This window comes from Callithrix jacchus, chromosome 22 (genome assembly GCF_049354715.1).
Source record: "Callithrix jacchus isolate 240 chromosome 22, calJac240_pri, whole genome shotgun sequence".
Lineage (NCBI taxonomy): Eukaryota > Metazoa > Chordata > Mammalia > Primates > Cebidae > Callithrix > Callithrix jacchus.
Window position 1 is genome coordinate 33,333,588 of NC_133523.1, and position 24,628 is coordinate 33,358,215.

The 24,628-nt window shown below is 43.5% G+C and overlaps 2 protein-coding genes across 11 annotated transcripts in view; one reads left to right on the forward strand and one right to left on the reverse strand.

The window, feature by feature from the left end:
• ZNF383 (zinc finger protein 383) overlaps positions 1-24,628 on the reverse strand; it is a 61,879-nt gene that overhangs the window by 24,850 nt on the left and 12,401 nt on the right. For 2 of the 3 annotated variants that reach the window (XM_078359244.1, XM_078359245.1), the window contains one exon: positions 1-24,628. This exon is cut by the window's right edge and continues 5,053 nt beyond it. The exons of the other annotated variant lie outside the window; for it this stretch is intronic. The gene's annotated coding sequence lies outside the window, so the exon portion shown is untranslated. 3 annotated transcript variants of the gene reach the window in all.
• ZNF585B (zinc finger protein 585B) overlaps positions 6,152-24,628 on the forward strand; it is a 23,734-nt gene continuing 5,257 nt past the window's right edge. The window contains exons 1-6 of one of the 8 annotated variants that reach the window (XR_001908694.5): positions 6,165-6,242; positions 7,851-8,062; positions 15,855-15,981; positions 16,266-16,358; positions 19,365-21,751; positions 24,032-24,628. The exon at positions 24,032-24,628 is cut by the window's right edge and continues 5,257 nt beyond it. Coding sequence is in view for 7 of the 8 variants with exons in the window: in NM_001270920.1 (NP_001257849.1) it covers positions 7,991-8,062; positions 15,855-15,981; positions 16,266-16,358; positions 19,365-21,382 (2,310 nt within the window). In the remaining variant the exon portion in view is untranslated. Of the gene's footprint in view, positions 6,493-7,624; positions 7,721-7,850; positions 8,063-15,793; positions 15,982-16,265; positions 16,359-19,364 lie in introns of all 8 variants that reach the window. The other 7 variants (XM_054249170.2, NM_001270920.1, XM_035283386.3 and 4 more) reach the window with 7 other exon arrangements.

Sequence of the window (24,628 nt, forward strand, 5' to 3'; positions counted from 1 at the left end):
AGTTAAATGATTACAAGCTTGCTTTGCTTTTTATACACTGAGATGTGTGCCGCGGATCATATCCACACTATGGTGCAGTAAAATAAAAGCAGAGATCAAGCAGTATCAGGAGGCCTGTGGTAAGGACCATCTGAGAGCCTCTGTAACCGCGGAACACTGCGGTGTGGCTGCAGAGCAGAAGAGAAACTGCTTTGGTCCCACAACTCTTCCCAACATAGAGTTTGTGTGAGGATCTCATAAAGGGAGCTGATGCAAAAGACTCTGGGAAGTAATGCAACCTCAGCTCAAGACTCTGAGAGAGTCTTCACAGATAGGAGCTGGTGCCAGAAGGCCTTACAGGGCAGAGACAACTGAACGACACAGATTCTGCCCAGGTTCTCAGAATGTGGAGTAATTCTGATTGCTCTGTGTCCACAATACTCAAGAAATAAAAACCCCTTGATGGCCAGGGGTGGTGGCTCATGCCTGTAATCCCAGCACTTTGGGAGGCCAAGGCGGGTGGATCACGAGGTCAAGAGATCGAGACTACCCGGATCAACATGGTGAAACCCCGTCTCTACTAAAAACACAAAAAATTAGCTGGGTCTGGTGGCGCGTGCCTGGAATCCCAGCTACTCAGGAGGCTGAGGCAGGAGAATTGCCTGAACCCAGGAGGCAGAGGTTGTGGTGAGCCGAGATCACACCATTGCACTCCAGCCTGGGTAACAAGAGCGAAACTCTGTCTCAAAAAAAGAAAAAAGCCCCTTGATGCATTGCGTGTGGTCAGACCTTATGGCTGCACCTCTCTTGCCAAAGCACCTGGATAGACAGTGGGCGGTAAAATCTCAGTGTCCTTAGTTAGCATTTCTTAGAAGAACCAGGTTTGCTGTTGAATGCTGCAGAAACAGACACAGACACATGCTCTTCCTCCTGCTGTCTTCCTCCTCAGCCCCCCTCCCTACAGCCTGCAAGATTAACAAGATAATACACCTAATAAAAACGCTTAGAGTCCAGGGCTCAAGGCCAGCTCGGATCACCCCTCCAGAGTGCGAGTGCGTGGGACCCCTGGACCCATGCTGTAAAATTCTATTGTATCTTTGTCTTTATTTCTTTTCTCACTCCCTCGTCACTGTGTGATATAGCTGGCCTAGAGTTAGAACCTGAACGATGTCATTTTATAAGATGCAAAACTGTTTTTTAAATAAGGTGTAAAGGCTGCCCATTCTCCTCACAATGACTACTGGCCTTGGCTTCTGTAAATACGACTGCTAGTTTACTGTGCAGAATGCAGAGAAGTAAAGCTGCTCACCTTCTCTTACCAGTAACTGCCAGAGTTGCTAGCCACTAACAACCAGAATAAGCAGCCCGAGTTAATTCCATCCTGGCTCCTGCAACCCGTAGTAAGTAACTAAAGATCTGTACCCCTACCCAGATAATGTATAAACTAATGTTTATCTTGACTTCTGTAAACCACTTAAGTAACAATCGGAATGACAAAAGTCCCCGGGCCCTTGGAACGTCCGGAGCCCCCCCTCACCCTCCTCTCTGCCCAGGAGGTGATTTACGGAATCCACTAGCCTTCGAAAGGTCTGAAGCCTTTCATCCCCATCCCTGCTCCTCACCCCCACTCCCAAGGTGGTTTTACGGGTATAAAAAGGTCTTGTCACCCTTCTTTCTCTGCCACGGGTTGGAGAGACGTGAGTCCTCCGTGGTCGCCGGCAATAAACCCTGCAATTTGGCATACTTTTGTCTTGGTGTTGACTTTCTATGCTCGGTCCAGTATAACAACTGCAGGGACACGGGGCACCCATGCACAGGGTTTGGCTGGTTCCCAACAGGGAAATATGTAAAAGTGGAATCAGCGGGTCATATAATAAATCCATATTGAGTTTTACAAGAAACTGCCACAGTTTTACAGATTGTACCCCTATGTTCTCATCAGCAGAGCATGAGATTTCTAGTTGTTTCACATGCCTTCAACATTTACTATTGTCATTCTTAAATTTTATTATAAAAAATGAGCAGTAGTATCAAATTGTGTCTTTCATTTGCATTTCCTGATGGCAATGGATTTAGCTTACATTCATTCAGTGATTTGCATTCTTTTGTGACATCTATTTAAAATTTTCAGCCAGGTGTGGTGGGTCACGCCTGTAATCCCAGCACTTTGGGAGGCCAAGGCAGGTGGATCATCTGAGGGTGGGAGTTCAAGACCAGCCTGACCGATATGGAGAAACCCCATCTTTCTTTTTTTTTTTTTTTGAGATGGAGTTCCGCTCTTGTTACCCAGGCTGGAGTGCAATGGCGCCAACCTCCGCCTCCTGGGTTCAGGCAATTCTCCTGCCTCAGCTTCCTGAGTAGCTAGGATTACAGGCACGTGCCACCATGCCCAGCTAATTTTTTTGTATTTTTAGTAGAGACGGGGTTTCACCATGTTGACCAGGGTAGTCTCAATCTCTTGACCTCGTGATCTACCCGCCTTGGCCTCCCAAAGTGCTGGGATTACAGGCGTGAGCCACCGCACCCGGCCCAAGAAACCCCATCTCTACAAAAATACAAAATTAGCTGGGTGTGGTGGTGGGTGCTTGTAATCCCAGCTACTCAGGAGATTGAGGCAGGAGAATTGCTTTAACCCTGGAGATGGAGTTTGTGGTGAGCCAGTATCACATTACACTCCAGCCTGGACAACAAGAGGGAAACGCTGTCTAAAAAAAAAAAAAAAAAAAAAAAAAAAAGGCCAGTCACGGTGGCTTATGCCTGTAATCCCAGCAACTTTTTTTTTTTTTAAGACAGGGTCACCCTCTGTCACTCAGGCTGTGGTTCAGTGGTGCCATTATAGCTCACTGTAGCCTCAACCTCCTGGGTTTAAGGATCCTCCCACCTCAGCCTCGTGAGTTCCTGGGACTGCAGGCATGTGCCACTGTCAGGTCTCCATATGCAAGCCTGGAGCCTGAAAGTCTGAAGTCCTGCTTGCCTCGGCTGATGTCTCCCACCCGCTGCCTACATTCGCCATTGTCCCTGATCGCTTCCTGGGACAAGCCCTTCACCCAGCCCTGCCATCTTAACTGTTCTTATGATAATGTGATACCCTATCACCCAACGCTGCCATTGTAACAGAACTTGTGGTCCTGTAGACTCCTTGACCCCTACTCCCCACTGTAACTGATCTTACTCTGCAATACCCCACCCTCCAAAAAACTACCCAAACCTATAAAACCAACTCCTATCCCTTTGCTAATGCCCTTTGCTAATGCCCTTTTCGGCCTTAGCCCACCTGCATCCAGGTGAATAAACAGCCATGTTGTTCACACAAAGCCTGTTTGGAAGTTCTCTTCATTCAAAGCTCGAGTTTTTCAGCAGCCACCATGCCCAGATACTTTTTTTTTTTATGTTTAATTTTTTTGTAGAGATGGGTGTCTCATCTGTTGCCCAGGCTGATCTTGAACTCCTGGCCTTAAGCAATCCTCCTGCCTGGGCTTTCCAAAGTGCTGGGATTACAGGTGTGAGCCACCCCACCCAGCCAACATTTTGTTATTCTTGTGGCATCCATATACCCCTCCTCAGTGGAGGTTTTTTTTTTCCAGACATTGTTTTGCTCTTGTTGCCCAGGCTAGAGTGCAATGGCCCAATCTCTGTTCACTGCAACCTCCGCCTACCAGGGTCAAGTGTTTCTTCTGCCTCAGCCTCCTGAGTAGTTGGGATTACACCCATGAGCCTCCACACCAAGATAATTTTGTATTTTTAGTAGAGATGGGGTTTCTCCATGTTGGTCAGGCTAGTCTCGTCGAACTCCTGACCTCAGGTGATCCGCCTGCCTTGGCCTCCCAAAGTGCTGGGATTACTGGTGTGAGCCACTGCGCCTGGCCCCTCAGTTGAGTTTTTAGAGCAAACATCATTTCACCCATACATATTTCCATCTGAGTCCCTATAAGTCATCTTGATTTTCACAAAACCACATGACCAACAAAATTAACAGTAATTCTTAGGCCTCTGGAGAACTGTGTGTTCACTACTGGACTTCCACGGATGTCTCCTTCGACCATGCTTTGGGAGAAGAAAGAGAAACGTCAGAGAAGCAGAGTTGAGCACTGTAACTGGCTCTATATTTAAGCTGAGTCCCAGAGGGGACGTAATTGTCCTGAAGGTATCCAGCATGCCCACATCAGAATGTGGATCTAGTTCCTCCAGAACAATCTCCCCATTTACTGGGACTGAACATTTTCAGGAGAGCATAAAACCTCTCACCATTTTCAGGCAGAACTTCCTGGCAGAAACTGGGTTGTGAATAATGTTTAGGAGGTAAAAGGAATTGTATCTTTACAACTTCTCACTGATACTTCCCAAAAAGATGGGTAACGGAGTGTAAGCTGCTTCACAATTTCCATGCAGGAGAAACTAGCAGAAGAACCAGAAACTGGATTTAAGGCTTCATTAATCTAGTAATAACACTGCTATTATATTTCAATTTCAAGGTAAATAAAAATAGCAAGGTTGTCTTCGGGTGTTTTTAGTCACACGCTGGCCATATTACATTATTATTATTATTATTATTATTATTATTATTATTTTGAGACGGAGTTTTGCTCTTGTTGCCCAGGCTGGAATTGAATGGCACCATCTCAGCTCACTACAACCTCCGCCTCCCAGATATAAACAGTTCTCCTACCTCAGCCTCTCAAGTAGCTGGGATTACAGGCATATACCACCATGCCTAGCTAATTTTGTACTTTTACTCTAGATGGAGTTTCACCATGTTGGTCAGGCTGGTCTCGAACTCCCAACTTCAGGTGATTTGCTCGCTTCGGCCTCCAAAAGCGCTGGGATTACAGGCGTGAGCCACTGCACCCGGCCAAGACTATTATTATTATTTTTTGTTGCTGCTTACTATAATTGTGCTAGAGGTAGTTAGGGTGAAGGAGGATGGAGATTAAGGGGACTAAAATATCTGTCCCTCCCAAAACCTCCTACCAGCCTTTCTAAAGGGGATGCTTAGACTTCTAACCCCTATTCCATGGTATCTCCTGGAAGAGGATTGTGCTAATCCAACTTCTACGAGATTTCCTAATGTGTTTTCAACTATTAAAAGTTGTACCTCTGGCCGGGCACGGTGGCTCAAGCCTGTAATCCCAGCACTTTGGGAGGCCGAGGTCAAGAGATCGAGATCATCCTGGTCAACATGGTGAAACCCCGTCTCTACCAAAAATACAAAAAATTAGCTGGGCATGGTGGTGCGTGCCTGTAATCCCAGCTACTCAGGAGGCTGAGGCAGGAGAATTGCCTGAACCCAGGAGGCGGAGGTTGCAGTGAGCCGAGATCGCGCCGTTGTACTCCAGCCTGGGTAACAAGAGCGAAACCCCTCTCAAAAAAAAAAAAAAAAAGTTGTACCTCCCTTCCTGCAGCATACTACCTATTATGACATCACTCTATCTTGCCTAATGGTTTCACCCAGGAGTGAACTCAGATCCCAGCCCACCCTCTCACTGAGCGGAGTCTCCAAAAAATAGAATGAACCCTCCTGATGTCTCTTCTTATCTTCCTCATTTCTCTCGGAATCCTTGACTTCCTTGTTTCCCCATGGTTTCTCCTAGTAAATCATTGTTTTCTGCAGTGTGCAGTAACCAAGGAGTAACTTATCTATTCTAAATATAACAGCTGGGCGCGGTGGCTCACGCCTGTAATCCCAGCACTTTGGGAGGCCAAAGTGGGCTGATTATTTGGGGTCAGGAGTTTGAGACCAGCCTGACTAACATGGTAAAGCCGCGTCGTGGGTGACAGGAAAGAAAAAAAATACATACATATATATATGTATATATATACGTATATATATATAAAAACATAAAGCTCCAAATCCTTTCTTTAGGAAGTTCTTCCTGTGTACAAGCGTGGTCAAACTATGATTACTGTCTTGCATTCTATGTGAAAATCCTTGCCTTACTCTAGTCAACCCTGCAGGAGGCGGACTCCCCCACTGTACGGAGTGGATACACATCCAAGATGGCGGCACACGCCAAAAACACACCACAAGGGCGCGGCCATACTTTCTGCCCGAGAGCGCCGATTACGGAAAATGCATGAAGTCTCTAAAGATGTATCTGCGCCCTGTTGACTATGGGCTAAATTTGGCTTCCAAGTTAATTCAGAACATGCGCAATTTCAACAGTCCATAAAGGGAGGTGCTAGAAGTCGGACCGGAAGTGGAAGTGGCCCCGGAAAGCTATTTCGCCGCTGGTGTCAAGAGTATTTCCACGTTTTAATGCCGAGAGGTCTCTGTGATGATTTTGGTTGATTGCGATTAGGGATTCTGTGAAGTCAATAATGGAGGAGTTGTCCGTGGAGTTAGTGACGGTGGTTTCCGGGCTCGGTGATGTGGATCTGTGGCATCTGTCGATGGTTGTCTGTGACGGATTTCTTGGGTCATTGATGGGCTCTTTGGGATGAGTGATTGGGGTTTAGGAGTCAGTGATGGGAGTCTGTGGTCAGAGACAGAACCTGTAGGGTCAGCTATGGTGATCGGTGAGGACTGTGATTAGCTTGCTTTCTGACCTGAGTTAAAAGTTCAGTTCTTTCCATTTCGGCCTGTAATATAAAGATCTACAAGTTTTAGTGTGTAGTAATTTCTTATTGTTCAAATCTAAGTGTTTAAAAATTTTTTTCAGTAATTGTTTTTCTTTTACCCATGAGCTGTTTAGAAGTGCATGCACTTTATGTTTCAATTAGTGTCTGTGGGTGATGCTTTAGTTGAAAAATTGCTTTATGGCCTAGTTCTATCTCAGTTTTCATAAATGTCTCATCTGTTACATACAAACAATGTAATATGTTCTCTAACTTGTATTGCTATAAATATTAGTCATGTGATATATACATAGTATCTCCTTACAGATTATTTTGTTGAGGAAGGTAAACTACATAGCTGGAAAGGTTATTTGCCCACCTGTCTGTCAGTTTCTGCTTTATACATTTAATACTATGTTATTGGGACCCGTTTCAGGTATTGTTAATAATAGATATGACTGGCTGGACACCGTGGCTCTCATTTGTAATCCCAGCCCTTTGGGAGGCCGAGGTGGGCAGATCACCTGAGGTCAGGGAATTGAGATCTGCCTGGCCAATATGGTGAAACCCCGTCTCTATCAAAAATACAAAAATCAGCTGAGCTTGGTGGTGGGAGCCTGTAATCCTAGCTACTCGGGAGGCTGAGGCAGGAGAATCGCTTGAACACGGGAGATGGAGGTTGCAGTGAGCTGGAGATCATGCCACTGCACTCCAGCCTGGGCGACAAGAGCGAAACAATGTCTCAAAAAAAAAGAAAGAAAAATGGATATGACTAAATAGCTCAAAAGACATTATACCAATTCAAGCTTCAACCAACAATTTCTAAAAGAAATTTGCCTAAATGCTTTCCAACAGTGGATGTTGTTACTTTTTTTTTTTTTGAGGGGAGTTTTGCTCTTGCAGGCTGGGGTGCAATGATGCCACCTCCGCTCATTGGAACCTCTGACTCTTGGGTTCAAGTGATTCTTCTGCCTCAGCCTCCCGAGTAGCTGGGATTACAGGCAAGCACCACCACGCCAGGCTAATTTTGTATTTTTAGTAGAGATGGGGTTTCTCTGTGTTGGTCAGGCTGGTCTCAAATTCCCCACCTCAGGTAATCCACCCGCCTCGGCCTCCCAAAGTGCTGGGATTATAGGCATGAGCCACTGCAACCAGCAAGATTTTTAAACTGTTTTAACAAGCCCTCCAGGTAACTTGAATGCATACCTACGTTTGGGAACCACTGCTCTGGTTTCTAGCTCAGGGACCTGTGCCTTGATGTATCCAGGAAGTGTTTATGTAGTGAATGTTGAATGACTCTGTGGACATTGTCTTTCTAGGTTCCTGGGTGTCTCTGGGGAGTCCCTGGGCCAGACCTTCCTCCAGACTCCAGCCCACTTCTTCCGAGCAGCTCTGCTGAGTTCACTAAACCACTAAACTTCAGGCACCCTAAAGAAAAAGGGTTGAGACCAGTGTGGCCATGCCAACTAGCTGGATCTCACCCCAGAAATCCCCAGCCCTGGCTCCAGAGGATCATGGCAGCTCCTATGAGGTGAGGAGGAGGTGGAATTTCAGTCTAAGAGTAGGTATCTCTGATCCGTTACCAGAGCCTTAGGGGAGAGGCAAATAGGCCTTAGGAACCAACTGGACTCTAGACCTGGTGCTCCTGGAACAAAACTTGATCTTCCTGTCAAGTATGAGCAACACATGGATAATGTCTCCATCTCTGGAGTTTTGAGTAATAATGGATATTATCAAAAATTATTCCCAACCTTATTTCTGGTTTTTATTTTGTTTAGAGTTAACCTGGATGCCCAAAAGAATTGGAAATTAATAGATTCTGAAGTCAAACATATTCACTAACTGTATTCAAGAGTAGATGAGGCTGGGCACAGTGGCTCACACCTGTAAACCCAGCACTTTGGGAGGCTGAGGCAGGCATCACCTGAAGTGGGGAGTTCTCTACTAAAAATACAAAATTAGCCAGCCACGGTGGCAGGCGCCTGTAACCCCAGCTACTCGAGAGGCTGAGGCAGGAGAATCACTTGAACCTGGGAGGGTGAGGTTGTAGTGACCTGAGATCGTGCCATTGCACTCCAGCTTGGGCAACAAGAGTGAAACTCCGTCTCAAAAAAAAAAAAAAAACCACACACACACACACACACACACACACACACACACACGAAACTGTAATTATAATAAGCACAGTTGACCTTCAAACAATGCAGGGTTGGGGTGCTGTGCAGTTGAAAAGCTGCATATAATTTTTGACCACCCCCCGAAACTTAACTACTGATAACTTATGTTGATTTACCAAGAACGGTTGATTAACATGTAATTTGTATATGTATTATATTCTGAATTTTTTTTTTTTTTTGAGTCAGAGTCACCCAGGCTGGAGTGCTGTGATGTGATCTTGGCTCACTGCAACTTCCGCCTCCTGGGTTAAAGCAATTCTCCTGCCTCAGCCTCCCAAGTAGCTGGGATTACAGGTACCCACCATTACACTCAGCTAATTTTTTTGTATTTTTGGTAGAGACGTGGTTTCACCATGTTGGCCAGGATGGTCTCGATCTCCTGACCTCATGATCCGCCTCCCTCAGCCTCTCAAAATGCTGGGATCACAGGGGTGAGTCACCGTACCTGGCCCTATATTCTGTATTTTTGTAATAAAAGTAAGCTAGAGAAAGGAAAATGCTTTTAAGAAAATAAAAAGGAAGAGAAAATACATTTATTATTTATTAAGTGGAATTGAATCATCATGAAGGTCTTTGTCCTGATGGTCTTCAGGTTAAGGAGGCTGAGGAGGAGGAGGAAAAAGAGAGTTTGGTCTTGCTGTTTTTGGTGGCAAAGGGGGAAGAGGTGAAGGTGGAAGGGAAAGCAGGAGAGGGAGGCACACTTGGTGTAATCTTACTGAAAAAGAAAATCTGTGCTACAAACGAACCCACACATTTCAAACCCATGTGGTTCAAAGGTCAACTGTAATTCCTATTCTCTCATGTGAATTGTGCAGTGAGTCTTGTCAATGATCTTCCAGTCATAACCATTCCAAATGTTTTGAAATATCCTTTCTTGCCGGGCGCAGTGGCTCACGCCTGTAATCCCAGCACTTTGGGAGGCCAAGGTGGGTTGATCACGAGGTCAAGAGATCGAGACCATCCTGGTCAACATGGTGAAACCCCGTCTCTACTAAAAATACAAAAAATTAGCTGGGCGTGGTGGCGCGTGCCTGGAATCCCAGCTACTCAGGAGGCTGAGGCAGGAGAATTGCCTGAACCCAGGAGGCGGAGGTTGCGGTGAGCCAAGATCGCACCATTGCACTCCAGCCTGGGTAACAAGAGCGAAACTCCGCCTCAAAAAAAAAAAAAAGAAAGAAATATCCTTTCTTTAGGAATATATTTTTAAAAACTTTTATTTTGAAACAATTATAGATTCACAGGGAATTACAAAGTGATACAGCAAGTTCCCCTATCAATTTCAGTTTATGGTAGTACATGATTATATTCATTGCTAGATACAATTTGATGATATTTTGTTGAGGATGTTTGCATCTAAAATTATGAAAGATACTGATCTGTAGTTTTCTTTTTTTGTGCTTTCTTTCATTTTGATATCTGGGTAATACTGGCTGTACAAAATTAGTTTGGAAGTGTTCTTTTATTTTCTGGATAAATTTGTGTAAAAATGAGACTAATTCTTCTTTGAAAGTTTGGTAGACTTCTCTGGCAAAAGTAGGCCTAGAAATTTCTTTTCAGCAGGTTTTAAATTATGGAGATAATTTAATAGTTATAAGATTATTTAGCTTATCTAAATATGCTAATTACTTACTTTATCTAAATAAGTGTTTGTATTCCCATATTTTTCTTTCAGTGGTTCCTGGATCTGTCATGATATTTCCTGTTTTATTCTTGATATTGCTAATTTGTGTCTTTTTATTTCTGTCAGTTTAGTTGACTAATAGGCCAATCAGCAATATTTTATTGATTTTTTTCCCCCATCAACTGGATTGTGTTTTATTGATTTGTTCTCTGTTTTTTATTTTGTTTTCAGATTCACTGATTTTTTTTTTTTTTTTTGAGACAGAGTCTCGTTCTGTCGCCCAGGCTGGAGTGTAGTATTGTGATCTCGGCTCACTGCAACCTCCACCTCCTGGGTTCAAGCGATTCTTCTGCCTTGACCTCCCAAATAGCTGGGATTACAGGCATGAACCACCAGGCCTGGCTAATTTTGTATTTTTAGTAAAGACAGGGTTTTGCCATGTGGTTCAGGCTGGTCTCAAACTCCCAACCTCAGGTGATTCACCTGCCAAAGTGCTGGGATTAACAGGCGTGAGCCACTGCACACGGCCTCTTGATCATTTTTCTATGATTCTTGAAAAGAATGTGTATTCTGCTATTGTTTGTTGTAGTAGTCTATAAATATCAGTTAAATACTGTTGCTTCTTTTTCTGCATATTTGATGATTTCCTGTCTAGTATTTTGATAAATTGCTGAGCTGAGGGAACAGTATTCACATCCATAGTATACTTTCTTTGTTTGGTTGGTTGTTTTTTTTTTTTTTGAGACCAAGTCTCACTCCTTTTGCCCAGGCTGGAGTGCAATGGTGTGATTTTGGCTCACTGCAACCTCTGCCTCCAGGTTCAAGCAATTCTCCTACTTCAGCATCCAAAATAGCTGGTGGCACAGGCATGTATCACTACACCCAGATAATTTTGCATTTTTAGTAAAGACAGGGTTTTGCCATGTTCGCCAGGCTGGTTTTGAACCCCTGACCTCAGGTGATCCACCTGCCTCGGCCTCCCAAAGTGCTGGGATTACAGGCATGAGTCACCATGCCTGGCCTATACTTTCTTTAAATGTGTACAACTCCATGTGGAAATAGGCATTCCTTTAACTGTGCCATTCCAAATTAGATTTTTTACATGTTATTATGAAAAATTTTAAATATATACAAAAGTAAAGATAATAGTCTAAGGACCTGTTCACCTATTGTACCTTTCATCCAGTTTCAGTCGTCATCAACATTCTGCCATTCTTATTTCATCTGAAACCACCTTCCCACCCAGCTCCTGAATTATTTTAAAGCAAATCTCAAATACAATGTTTTATCTAAAAATACTTTGGCCGGGCGCGGTGGCTCACGCCTGTAATCCCAGCACTTTGGGAGGCCGAGGTGGATGGATCACAAAGTTGAGATGGAGACCATCCTGGCCAACGTGGTAAAACCCTGTCTCTACTAAAAAATAGAAAAAATTACCTGGGCATGGTGGCGCACACCTATAGTCCCAGCTACTTGGGAGGCTGGGGCAGGAGAATTGCTTGAACCCAGGAGGCGGAGATTGCAGTGAGCTGAGATTGCGCCACTGCACTCCAGCCTTGGCACCTGGCGACAGAGTGAGACTCTGTCTCAAAAAAAAAAAACTTTGATATGTATCTCAGAGATACTCTTTTTTTTTTTTTTTTTTTTTTTTTTGAGACAAAGTTTGACTCTTATTGCCCAGGCTGGAATGCAATGGTGTGATCTTGGCTCATTGCACCCTCCACCTCCCAAATTCAAGCGATTCTCCTACCTCAGCCTCCCGAGTAGCTGGGATTACAGATATGCGCCACCACACCCAGCTAATTTTATATTTTTAGTAGAGACAGAATTTCTCCATGTTGGTCAGGCTGGTCTCGAACTCCCCACCTCAGGTGATCTGCCCACCTCGACCTTCCAAAGTGCTGGGTTACAGGCGTGAGCCATCACACCCAGCCCTTTTATTAAAATTTTGTTTAGCATAACAAGTAAGCCAATATCACACCTACAACAAAATAACAGTAATTCCTTGTTATCTAATGTGTATTGCTTGCATTTCTCTAAATTGTCATAAATATCTTTTTAAGATTGGTTCATTTTAATTAGGAAGCAAAGTTCACAAGGTGCATTTGGTTAATATGTCTCTTAAAGCTCTTACTTTTTAATATGTATTTATTTATTTTTGAGACAGAATCTCACTTTGTCACCCAGGCTGGAGTGCAGTGGTGCGACCACGGCTTACTTGAGCCTCGACCTCCTGGGCTCAGTTGATCCTCCTACCTCAGCCTCCTGAGTAGCTGGGTGTACACGTGTCTGCCACCAGGCATGGCTGATTTTTTTTTTTGTATAGTTTTTAGGAACAGGGTCTCACTGTGTTGCCCTGGCTAGTCTCAAACTCTTAGGCTCAAGCCTTGAGCCTAAGCCTTGGCCTCCCAAAATACTGTGATTATAAGCGTGAGCCCCTGCCCCTGGCCTTAGGCCTCTTTTAATAAAGAAAAGCTTCCCCTTCATGTTCTTTCTCTTAAAATTGATTTTTGAAGAAATGAGTCCTTTGCTGCCTGCTGGAGTTAGCTGATGTATTGGTCTTCCTATTGCTCATTACGTTCCACTCCTTCCCATTGCCTGTGAATGGTTTATTAGCTCTGGAGACTTGATGACATTCAGTTTAAATTTCACTTTTTGGCAAGAATCCTTCATAGATGGTGTAAAGAAACTAATTACTATGTTACATCAGCAGTTGCATGATTCGGGGTTTGTGGATGCTGATGTTAGTAGCTGATCCATGCATTGTCAACTTCCCCTCAACCTTTCAACTGAAACAGTGGAGCACCACTGACTATTGTCTAAGTCCATTATTTCATTAGTAATTGTACATGGCATTTTATTTTATTCTAACTTTATCAGCTAGAATCATTCTGTAAAGATATTTTCCTTATTAACTGTTTGGTTATCATGCAGTACAGATCCCATAGAAGAAAATTTTAGAAAGAAATCTCATTACTTTAGTTACCTTTATTTAAAGTAAAAAATCCATACTTATCTGTGATCAGACTGTTTTTCCTACAACCACCTTTCTGACACATCATGTAGACTTCTGTCCCTATGTAGACCTATTTGCTATTCCTTAAACTTATTGTGTATTTTAATATTTATTTTTGAGATGGAGTCTTGCTCTGTTACCCAGGCTAGAGTGCAGTGATGCAGTCATGGCTCACTGGAGCCCATCTCTCCATCATTGTTCTTGTCTTTGCGGTGCAATGTCCCCTTTACCCCATACTCTGTATTACTCTTCTTATCTTCCAAGTTAAATTCTTCCATTCTATGAAATGTAAACGTTTCCCCTCATGCAGATGCACTTTTTCTTCTTTTTGGCCCTCAGGGTGTCTCAGAGAGACATCTACTTTTCAACACCTTAATGAACTTCATGTCTTCCTGTTTTCGAACTTTGGTCTTCTTTATTTTCTATGTCTTTTAAGTTGCTTGAAGACTAGTAACATAAAGAATTCATTTCTGTTTGGGCATGGTGGCTCACGCCTGTAATCCCAGCACTTTGGGAGGCCAAGGCAGGTGGATCACAAGGTTAAGAGATTGAAACCAACCTAGCCAACATGGTGAAACCCCATCTCTATTAAAAATACAAAAATTAGCTGGGTGTGCTGGGGCTTGCTTGCCTATAGTCCCAGCTACTCAGGAGGCTGAGGCAAGAGAATCACTTGAACCTGTAAGGTGGAGGCTGCAGTGAGCCAAGATCATGCCACTGCACTCCAGCATGGGCAACAGAGCGAGACTCTGTCTCAAAAATAGTAATAATAATTCACCTCTATGTCCTCAGGACTAGCATAATGAGCAGTCCTAAACTGATCAGCAAATGTATGGCAGGTTGCTCATCCATGCACTAGAAGACTAAAAGCCTATTCAACGGCCAGTTTTGAAAAATGAGTAATTGACTGACTGTAGAACAGAACAAATAGCTGGAATTCGTTGTTAGATTTCTGTGTCCCACAAATTATATAAAACTATATATATATATACACATCTTTTGAGACGGAGTCTTGCTCTGTCATCCAGGCTGGAGGGCAATGGCACAGTCTCAGCTTAATGCAACCTCCACCTCCTGGGTTCAAGCAATTCTCCCACTTCAGCCTCCCAAGTAGTTGGGGCTACAGACATATGTCACCAGGCCTGGCTAATTTTTTTTTTTTTTTGAGAAGGAGTTTCGCTGTTGTTACCCAGGCTGGAGTGCAATGGCACGATCTCAGCTCACTGAAACATCCGCCTTCTGTGTTCAAGCAATTCTCCTGCCTCAGCCTCCCGAGTAGCTGGGACTACAGGCGCACACCACCATGCCCAGCTAATTTTTGTATTTTTAGTAGAGACGGGGTTTCACCTTGTTGACCAGGATGGTCTCGATCTCTTGACCTCGTGATCCACCCGCCTCAGCCTCCCAAAGTGCTGGGATTATAGGCGTGAGCCACCGCGCCAGGCCATTTTTTGTATTTTTAATAGAGATGGTGTTTCACCACGTTGGCCAGGCTGGTCTTCAACACCAAACCTCAGGTGATCCACCCACCTTGGCCTCCCAAAGTGCTGGGATTACAGGCATGAGCCACTGCGTCCAGCCCCCTCTAACATTCTTGCTTCGATTATAGGCGTGAGCCACTGTGCCTGACTAAAACTGGATACTTAATATGTGGCTTGCATAAAATACAGTATCTTAGAAATTTCGTATTACTCAGATGCATACATTTGTCAGAATGTCAAATGGTACAATAAAGATTGTTGCATTTAATGTATTCTACCAAATTTTACCTTAATAAGTTAACAAATGTTACACCCTAATTATTTGCATTTTGTGGTGCTTAAGAGAAAGTGTAGTGATATCTACAGTTTACTTTGAAATACATTAAAAAAAGTAAGATGGATCAATGTGTGATGAAGCGAGTAAGGTGTTAATAGTAGATGTAAGTAGTGGATGTACAGGTTTTTACTGTACAATTCTTTCTAATTTTCTGTATGTTTAAAATTTTTCATGATAAGCTATTAGACAAATGGGAGGCAGGTTTTTTTTTTCTTTTGTTAAAAAATTTTTTTTTTATTTTCTCACGTCTGAAGTGAGAACAAAAAGGCAAGTTCTTAAAAAAGGGAAGTAAATTGGCCATGCACAGCGGCTCACACCTGTAATCTCAGCACTTTGGGAGGCTTAGGCAGGTGGATCACCTGAGATTAGGAGTTTGAGACCAGCCTGGCCAACGTGGTGAAACCCAGTCTCTACTAAAAATACAAAAATTAGCTGGGCATGGTGATATATGCCTGTAATCTCAGCTACTCTGGAGGCTGAGGCGGCAGAATTGCTTGAATCTGGGAAGCAGAAGTTGCAGTGAATCGAGATTGCGCTATTGCACTCCAGCCTGGGCAAAAAGAGTGAAATGCCATCTCCCAAAAAAAAAAAAAAATTAAAAACAACAAAACCCATCTTTCATAACCCCAGATATAGTCACTCCACCCTGCAAAGCTGACTACGCACATTGAACAGGAGTGTGCCCTTACAGGGATCAGTGTCCTTCAGGGATGTGGCTATCAATTTCAGCAGAGAGGAGTGGAGGCACCTAGACCTGTCTCAGAGAAACCTGTACTGGGATGTGATGCTGGAGACCTACAGCCACCTGCTCTCAGTCGGTAAGCGCAGTCACCTTGGTATCTGAAAGGAGGCCTCACTGAGAGGGCTTCATTCTCATTCCATTCCATTCTGAATGCTGACAGCATCTTAAATAGCTGATGGTTTTGTCCTTTATTTCTCCAGGGTTCTCTATTTGTTTAGGTCATTCAGAATATTACTCTTTTCTCAGAGATACCTGGTCACTTATCTGAAGAACAAACCCTCATTGAACAATAAGACTTTATTGAGTGGGCTCTGAAACATAATTACCTTGACCCAGACCTTTATCATTTCCCATGAACAGGGTATCAATTTCCTAAACCAGAGGTGGTCATGTTGGAGCAAGGAAATGAACCATGGGCATTGCAGGGTGAGAGGCCACGTCACAGCTGCCCAGGTGAGTGAAATGAGCATGACTCGAGTAGATGGGAGATGGGAGGAAATCTCAGCTCTCTTGAAAAACACTGGAACCAGGCCACTCACTATGGTTCACACCTGTAACCCAGCACTTTGGGAGGCTGAGGGGGGTGGATCACGAGGTCAGGAGTTTGAGACCAGCCTGACCAACATGATGAAACCCCGGCTCTACTAAAAATAGAAAAAAAAAAATTAGCCATGCATGGTGGTACATTATTGTAATCCCAGCTACTCAGGAGGCTGAGGCAGGAGAGTCACTTGAACCTGTGAGGGAGGAGGAGGTTGCAGTGAGCTGAGATCATACCACTGCACTCCAGCCTGGGAAACAGGGTGAGACTCCGTCTCAAAAAAACAATACTGGAACTGTGAAGTGCTATTAAGACTACTCTTCAGGAAGGTTCTGAATTTCTTTGTATTGCTTGATGCCTCTCAGATCACTAAATGCCTCTATCTGGATGACCTTTGTGCTTCTGTGTCCTTCCTTGTAGATTGTAAATCATGTGCCAGTCGGCCTCATTAAAGGTCTATCTTTGTTATCCTCCTTTTCTCTAACATTCTTTTTTTCCCTACCTTCCATATTGTCCCAGAGTCCCTCTTTCACGTCCAGGCATTCCTGGATCTGCTTTCTTTCAAAATTTCTCTGTGTCACACATTCCCACTCCTGCTAGACCAATTTTATTTCTGTCTTTCTCACTGTGAGATGCCTCAGAACTTTATCTCTGGGCCAGGTATGGTGGCTTATGCCTGTAATCCCAGCACTTTGGGAGGCCAAGGTGGGTGGATCTCTTGAGATCAGAAGTTTGAGACCAGTCTGGACAACATGGCAAAACCCCATGTCTCCTGAAAATACAAAAATTAGCTGGGCATGGTGATGCATGCTTGTATTCCCAGCTACTTGGGAGGCTGAGGCACAAGAATCACTTGAACCTGGGAAGTGGAGGTTGCCATGAGCTGAGATCATACCACTGCACCCAGGATGGACCTGGGTGACAGAGCAAGACTCTGTCTGAAAAAAAAAAAAAGGAAAAAAAAAGAACTTTATCTCTAATCAAGCTCTCTACCTCTTTTTGCTATAGGAATGGCCATGAGATTCCTCACCTCTTCCCAGTCCTTCAGGCTGTTCATCTAGCTGATGACTGGGAATCATTGCCACTTCATCTTTGGGAATACCTCTCTGCTCTGTTTGACATGACATCATTCATCACCCTTTCTGACATTTTCTTCTGATACTGCTTGAGCCATTCTACGCTGTTAGGGTCTCTCTGCCTAGTTGGGCTTGTTTGTTCATTTTTTTGAGATGGAGTCTCTCTCTGTCGCCAAGGCTGGAGTGCAGTGGCACAATCTTGACTCACTGCAATCTTCGTCTCTCAGGTTCAAGTGACTTTCTTGCCTCAGACTCCCGAGTAGCTGAGATTACAGGTGCGTGCCACCATGCCGGGGTAAAATTTGTATTTTTAGTAGAGACTGGGTTTCACCATGTTGGCCAAGCTGGTCTTGAACTCTTGACCTCAGGCAATCCGCCTACCTCAACCTCCCAAAGTGCTGGGATTACAGGTGTGAGCCACCGTGCCCAGCCTTGTTTGTTTTTGTCATTGCTTTATTTTTATATTTCACCTGATGAGGTTTGACTTTAATCATTGTCTTTAGTTTAGGACATACTGTGACTATGAATGTGGGTGAAGATTCTCTCTTATTTTTGTGATAATATCCCCTTTTCTCTCTTTCCCATTACCCATCTCCCTTCCCACCATAAGCCACTATTTTGTATGATGGAAACATTTTTTAATTTGCGCATGTTGTAAAATTTAAAGTGAATTAGGGTTATGGATCATTAGTTTATATAAATCTTACTGTGCTATATATCATATTTTTTGTCTTACTTTTTTCATGTCTATCTTTGGTGTTATCTGTTCATCTAGTTTTTTTTGTTTTTTTTTTTTTAAAGACAGGTTTTCACCATGTTGGTCAGGCTGGTCTTGAACTCCCGACCTCAGGTGATCCGCCCGCTTTGGCCTCCAAAGTGCTTGGATTACAGGCCTGAGCCACCATGCCCGGCCCATCTAGTTTATTTCTTTTAACTGCTAACTTGTTCCCCAGAATGTTTCCTATAAGTAGTGTCACACCCTTCTCATCAAATCACCCACCCTTAGCCTTTTCTCTGTGTTCAGTCTGCAAGAGCCTTTTTTACGTTCCCCTCTAGCCTCCACTAGCTGCTCTCTGAGCAAAAAGTTGCTTATTATCCCTTGAAAAGGGACGTTTGGATTTCAAACCTTACTACAGGGAATATCTGAAAATGAAAGACTTCTTTCCACAATGAAAGGGAAGATGATGATAGAAATGAAGTGAGACTGTTTTTCATTCTAGAATAACTGTGGCAGATTGATAACCGATAGAGTCTTATCAGCAAAGAGAAAATCATTATCTAAGTGATGATGCTTTTTTTTTTTGAGACAGAGTCTTGCTCTGTCACTCAGGCTGGAGTGCAGTGGTACGATGTCGGCTAACTGCAACCTCTGTCTCCTGGGTTCAAGCAATTCTTCTGCCTCAGCCTTCTGAGCAGCTCAGACTACAGGTGTGTGCCATCATGCCTGGCTAATTTTTGTACTTGTAGTAAGAGACGGGGTTTGACCATATTGGCCAGGCTAGTCTCAACCTCCTGACCTCGTGATCCACCCGCCTTGGCATCCCAAAGTGCTGGCATTACAGGCGTGAGCAACTGCACCCGTCAGTGATGGTATTTTAATCAAGAAAATATTGACTACAAATAGGTATTCCAAATATAAGGATATCAGAAGAATAATTCACGTGAGCCTAAACATTTTTCATCCCCCTAAAAACTCTTATCAATGTGACTCATTTGGAAATGGTTTGAAGTATAATTTACATTTACATATTCTTAATAGAGATGATGCTTCAAAGAATGTTAGGAAGAGTACTAAATATGGTAAAATGTCTTTCTCTATTCACTGTGAATGTACTCCAACAGGAGAGAAATTATGGGACCATAATCTACGTAGAAAAATTCTCAGTTATAAACCAGCCTCCTCGCAAGATCAAAAAATTTATCCTGGGGAAAAATCCTATGAGTGTGCCAAATTTGAAAAGATATTCACCCAGGAGTCACAATTCAAGGTACACCTGAAGGTTCCTTCAGGAGAAAAACTCTATGTCTGTATTGAATGTGGGAAGGCTTTTGTGCAGAAGCCAGACTTCATTACACATCAGAAAACCCATACAAGAGAGAAGCCCTATAAGTGCAATGCATGTGGAAAATCCTTTTTTCAAGTATCATCTCTTTTCAGGCATCAGAGAATTCATACCGGAGAAAAACTCTATGAATGTAGTGAATGTGGGAAAGGCTTCCCTTATAACTCAGATCTCAGCATACATGAGAAAATTCATACTGGAGAGAGACACCATGAATGCACTGAATGTGGCAAAGCATTCACACAGAAATCCACACTCAAGATGCATCAGAAAATCCATACAGGTGAGAGATCCTATATCTGTATCGAATGCGGACAGGCCTTCATTCAGAAGACACAATTGATTGCACACCGAAGAATTCATACTGGAGAAAAACCATATGAGTGCAGTAACTGTGGGAAATCCTTCATTTCCAAGTCACAACTTCAGGTACATCAACGCATTCACACAAGAGTAAAGCCCTATTTATGTACTGAATATGGGAAAGTCTTTAGCAATAATTCCAACCTCATTACACATGAGAAAATTCAAAGTAGAGAGAAATCTTCCATATGTCCTGAATGTGGGAAGGCCTTTACCTACAGGTCGGAGTTGATTATACATCAAAGAATTCACACTGGAGAGAAACCTTATAAATGTAGTGACTGTGGAAAAGCCTTCACTCAGAAATCAACACTCACAGTGCATCAGAGAATTCATACAGGAGAAAAATCATATGTATGCATGAAATGTGGACTGGCCTTCATCCGGAAGGCACATTTGGTTACACATCAAATAATTCATACTGGAGAGAAACCTTATAAATGTGGTCACTGTGGGAAATTGTTCACCTCCAAGTCACAACTTCATGTTCACAAACGAATTCACACAGGAGAAAAGCCCTATATGTGCAATAAATGTGGGAAGGCATTCACCAACCGGTCAAATCTCATTACACATCAGAAAACGCATACAGGAGAGAAATCTTATCTATGTTCCAAATGTGGAAAGGCCTTCACCCAGAGGTCGGACTTGATTACACATCAGAGAATCCATACTGGGGAGAAACCTTATGAATGCAGTACTTGTGGAAAAGCCTTTACCCAGAAGTCAAATCTCAATATACACCAGAAAATTCATACTGGAGAGAGACAGTATGAATGCCATGAATGTGGGAAAGCCTTCAACCAGAAATCAATACTCATTGTTCATCAGAAAATTCACACAGGAGAGAAACCCTACGTATGCACTGAGTGTGGAAGAGCTTTCATCCGCAAGTCAAACTTTATCACTCATCAAAGAATTCATACTGGAGAGAAGCCTTATGAATGCAGTGACTGTGGGAAGTCCTTTACCTCCAAGTCTCAGCTCCTGGTGCATCAGCCAGTTCACACAGGAGAGAAACCCTATGTGTGTGCCGAGTGTGGGAAGGCCTTTAGTGGCAGGTCAAATCTCAGTAAGCACCAGAAAACTCATACTGGAGAAAAGCCCTACATTTGCTCTGAATGTGGGAAGACCTTCAGACAGAAGTCAGAGTTGATTACACATCACAGAATTCACACTGGAGAGAAACCTTATGAGTGCAGTGACTGTGGGAAGTCTTTCACTAAAAAATCACAGCTCCAGGTGCATCAACGAATTCACACCGGAGAAAAGCCTTATGTGTGTGCTGAGTGTGGGAAGGCCTTTAGCAACAGGTCAAATTTGAATAAACACCAGACCACACACACTGGAAACAAACCCTACAAGTGTGGCATCTGTGGGAAAGGGTTCGTTCAGAAATCAGTGCTCAGTGTCCATCAGAGCATTCACGCTTGAGAGAAACTGTGAGAAAACCCCACTGAGGATGGGTCTGATTGTACACTGTTGCATTCATGCAGCAGAAAAATGTATAATATCATAAGTAGAAATGACCACATCAGCATGTCATGTAAGACTGTTCTGGAGAGGGTCTCTCAGAAGGCACTGAATGAGGCAAGGGACCCTTCCAACCTTGTCATCAGCCTCATTAAACCTTGGGGCATTATTCATACTTAGAAGGAACTGAGTCAATTTGGTGAATAGGAAAAGCCTTCTCATGAAAACTACAATGGAACACTGTTACCAGATTCTTCATAGAAAGGATTATATTATGGGAACGATAATCCTGTTTACTGTGGACGGGGTATAGTGCCAACAGTTTGAATGGTAAGACAACATAATATATATGTTATATTATATATATATATAACAGGATAAATCCTTCTGTTGTTGTCTGTTCCAGAGCACACTGTTGAGCAGAATTATGGGTGTTTTCTCATTCTTCTTTTGAATCCAACACAGTTGTACATATCCAGTGCCCCATTGAGTATTTCTATCAAGCAAGAGATACTGCAATAAGACAAATTCTCTATGTATTCAGACACAGACCTCAGAGTGTCTGAGTCCCCATTGTGATAGTCCCCATTGTTACTGCAGCCCCCTTCATTACTTGCCAGGACCCTCTCTGAGCCCACAGGTCCTCAGCACAATGAGTCGGACCCCCAGTACCGTGTTTTGTTTGTTTGTTTGTTTGTTTTTGTTGTTTTGAGACAGAGTCTTGCTCTGTCAGCCAGGCTGGAGTGCAGTGGCATGATCTTGGCTCACTGCAACCTCTGTCTCCCAGGGTCAAGCAATTCTCCTGCCTCAGCCTCCTAAGTATCTGGGATTACAGGTGAGTGGCACCAGGCCAGGCTAGTTTTTGTATTTTTAGTAGAGATAGCATTCACCATGCTGGCCAAGCTGTTCTCAAACTCCTGACCTGTTGATCCACCCGCCTTGGCCTCCCAACATGCTGGAATTACAGATGTGAGCCACCATGCCCAGCCCAGCACAGAGTTTTGTATACTTCCACCAGTCTCAAGAAAGCCTCTGTGGTTAGAATTTTCAGGTTATCTGGGACAATTTAAATTCTTCCTTCTGCTATTAGAATTCTTCCCATTCAGCCTCTTGTTTTTTGTTAATTTACCTGTTGCTGAGTTGAAGCCCAGCATTTTGCTTTCCTTCATAATGTGACTTTCATAAGTTGATAACTCATGAAATCAATATATTATATGCGATAGGAGATAACTCATGAATCATGTAAAATCAATGAACTCATGAAAACTAACAGCACCATATGTTCACTGTCTACTTGTGTCCATGTTCATTCCATGCACCCCACAAGGACCCTTCCTGCTATATGCCTCAGACATAAGTTCAGTCCCTGACTCAGGGCCTTTGTATTTGCAGTGCCCATTGCAAAAAGCACAATTCTTTATCTGTGGCTTGTTCCTCATGTTTGTTTGTTTTTTTCCATGACACCTCCTTACAGGCCTTCCCTATCTGCCTGGTTTAAAATTCCAGCCCCTCACCCTTCCTCCTTTACTCTTCTCCCTAGCACTTTCCACCACCCTGCCTGGCATCTTTTGCTCATTTCTCTATGGCTTCTACACTAGAAAATATTTCCCTTTTGTTCACCCCTATGAGTCTAGCCCCATGACTGCCATACAGCAGGGATTCCATAAATGCACCTGTGGAGAGTTGACCAGTGTTTGCTGCACGACTTCTGATTTTTTTCTTTGTTGTAGCATAAGAAGCTCTAATAGGGAGAACCAACTTCCCTAAAACACCCAGACCTTTTCACCTTCAGTCTCTACCTAGGTTGTATCCCTTCTCAACCCTAAAGCTAAAAAGTCATTGTAAACTTTTTGGTCTGATGCTAAAGAAGGGAGGTACAGGAGATCCCATGTGGATACTTGCTTCCAGTATTCCCTGCCATGATTCCAGAATCCCACAGCTCCAACGTGATTGCAAAAGACTCCCTGCTCATTCATCCTCAGCATGCACAGCTATGCCCTGTCTCACCTGCAACTTGACATAGCCCCACCTACTCCAGAACCCAACCCACACACCTGCTCATCCTGCCAGAAGAGGATTGCCTGAAGCCAGTACAGGGAACTAGAGCAGACAAGGGTAGATCTTCATTGAATATTAGGTATCCTGCCCTAGACAGGCAGCAGTGACCTTAGAGATGCTGGCAGATGATCTGATTGGATGCACAGTTGCTGGGTGGCCCTTCTGGAACTTGCAGAATGGCTTGTCTGGGGCCAGTCTGTTGGCACTTCTGGGAGTGGGAAATATTTGGGGCCTGCAGAGATGTTTTCACCTTTTGGAAGGGCAGTATGGGGAGGTGAAGATGGGGCCCAAGGATAGAACATAGTCAAAGGGGCAGCCACAATGCCCCTTTAATTCCCAAGCCCTAGTTGGGGAGTGCTTGGTGACACATCCATTACCCCACCCTAGATCAGTGTCTACTGAGCCATCATTAGCTCTGCTTCCTCAGTTCTTCACAGAATCTGATGGCCCATCACGTGTTCAACATCTTAGACCAATGTCTGATGACCCCTTACTCCCTTCACCTCATCCAGCACTATATCTGAAGCTTTACTGTTCTGCCTTCAATTTCAGATACTTTGTGATACACCATTATTCCCAACTTAGGACAATGTCTGCTGACCCTCAGGAGGATGTCTGGAGATCACCTTTTCCTTCTTATCCCCTAGAACAAGGTCTGGTCACCCTTCATTATTCCCATTTTACCTTACTCCTAAGTGTATCACTTGAATTTCAGGAAATACGGAGAAAAACACATTTCACTGTACATGACTTTCAATTATTTCTCCTTTGTACTTACTGTGACATAATATTTTAGTACTGACCTATGTGTATAGGTATACCCATTTATATAAAAGACTTTTTTAGATCAGTTTTAGGTTCACAGCAAAATGCGCCTAAGGTACAGAGATTTCCTATATATCCCCTACCCTCATGCGTACACAACGTCCCCCATCATCAACATCCCCCTTCACAGTGGTACATTTGTTACAGTTGATGAAACTACATTGACACTATCAGCCAAAGTCCATGGTTTAATTAGGGTTCAGTCTTGATGTGCATTCTGGTTTTTTTGTTTTCAGACGGAGTCTTGCTCTGTGGCCCAGGCTGGAGTGCAGTGGCGTAATCACGGCTCACTGCAACCTCTGCCTCCCGGGTTCAAGCAATTCT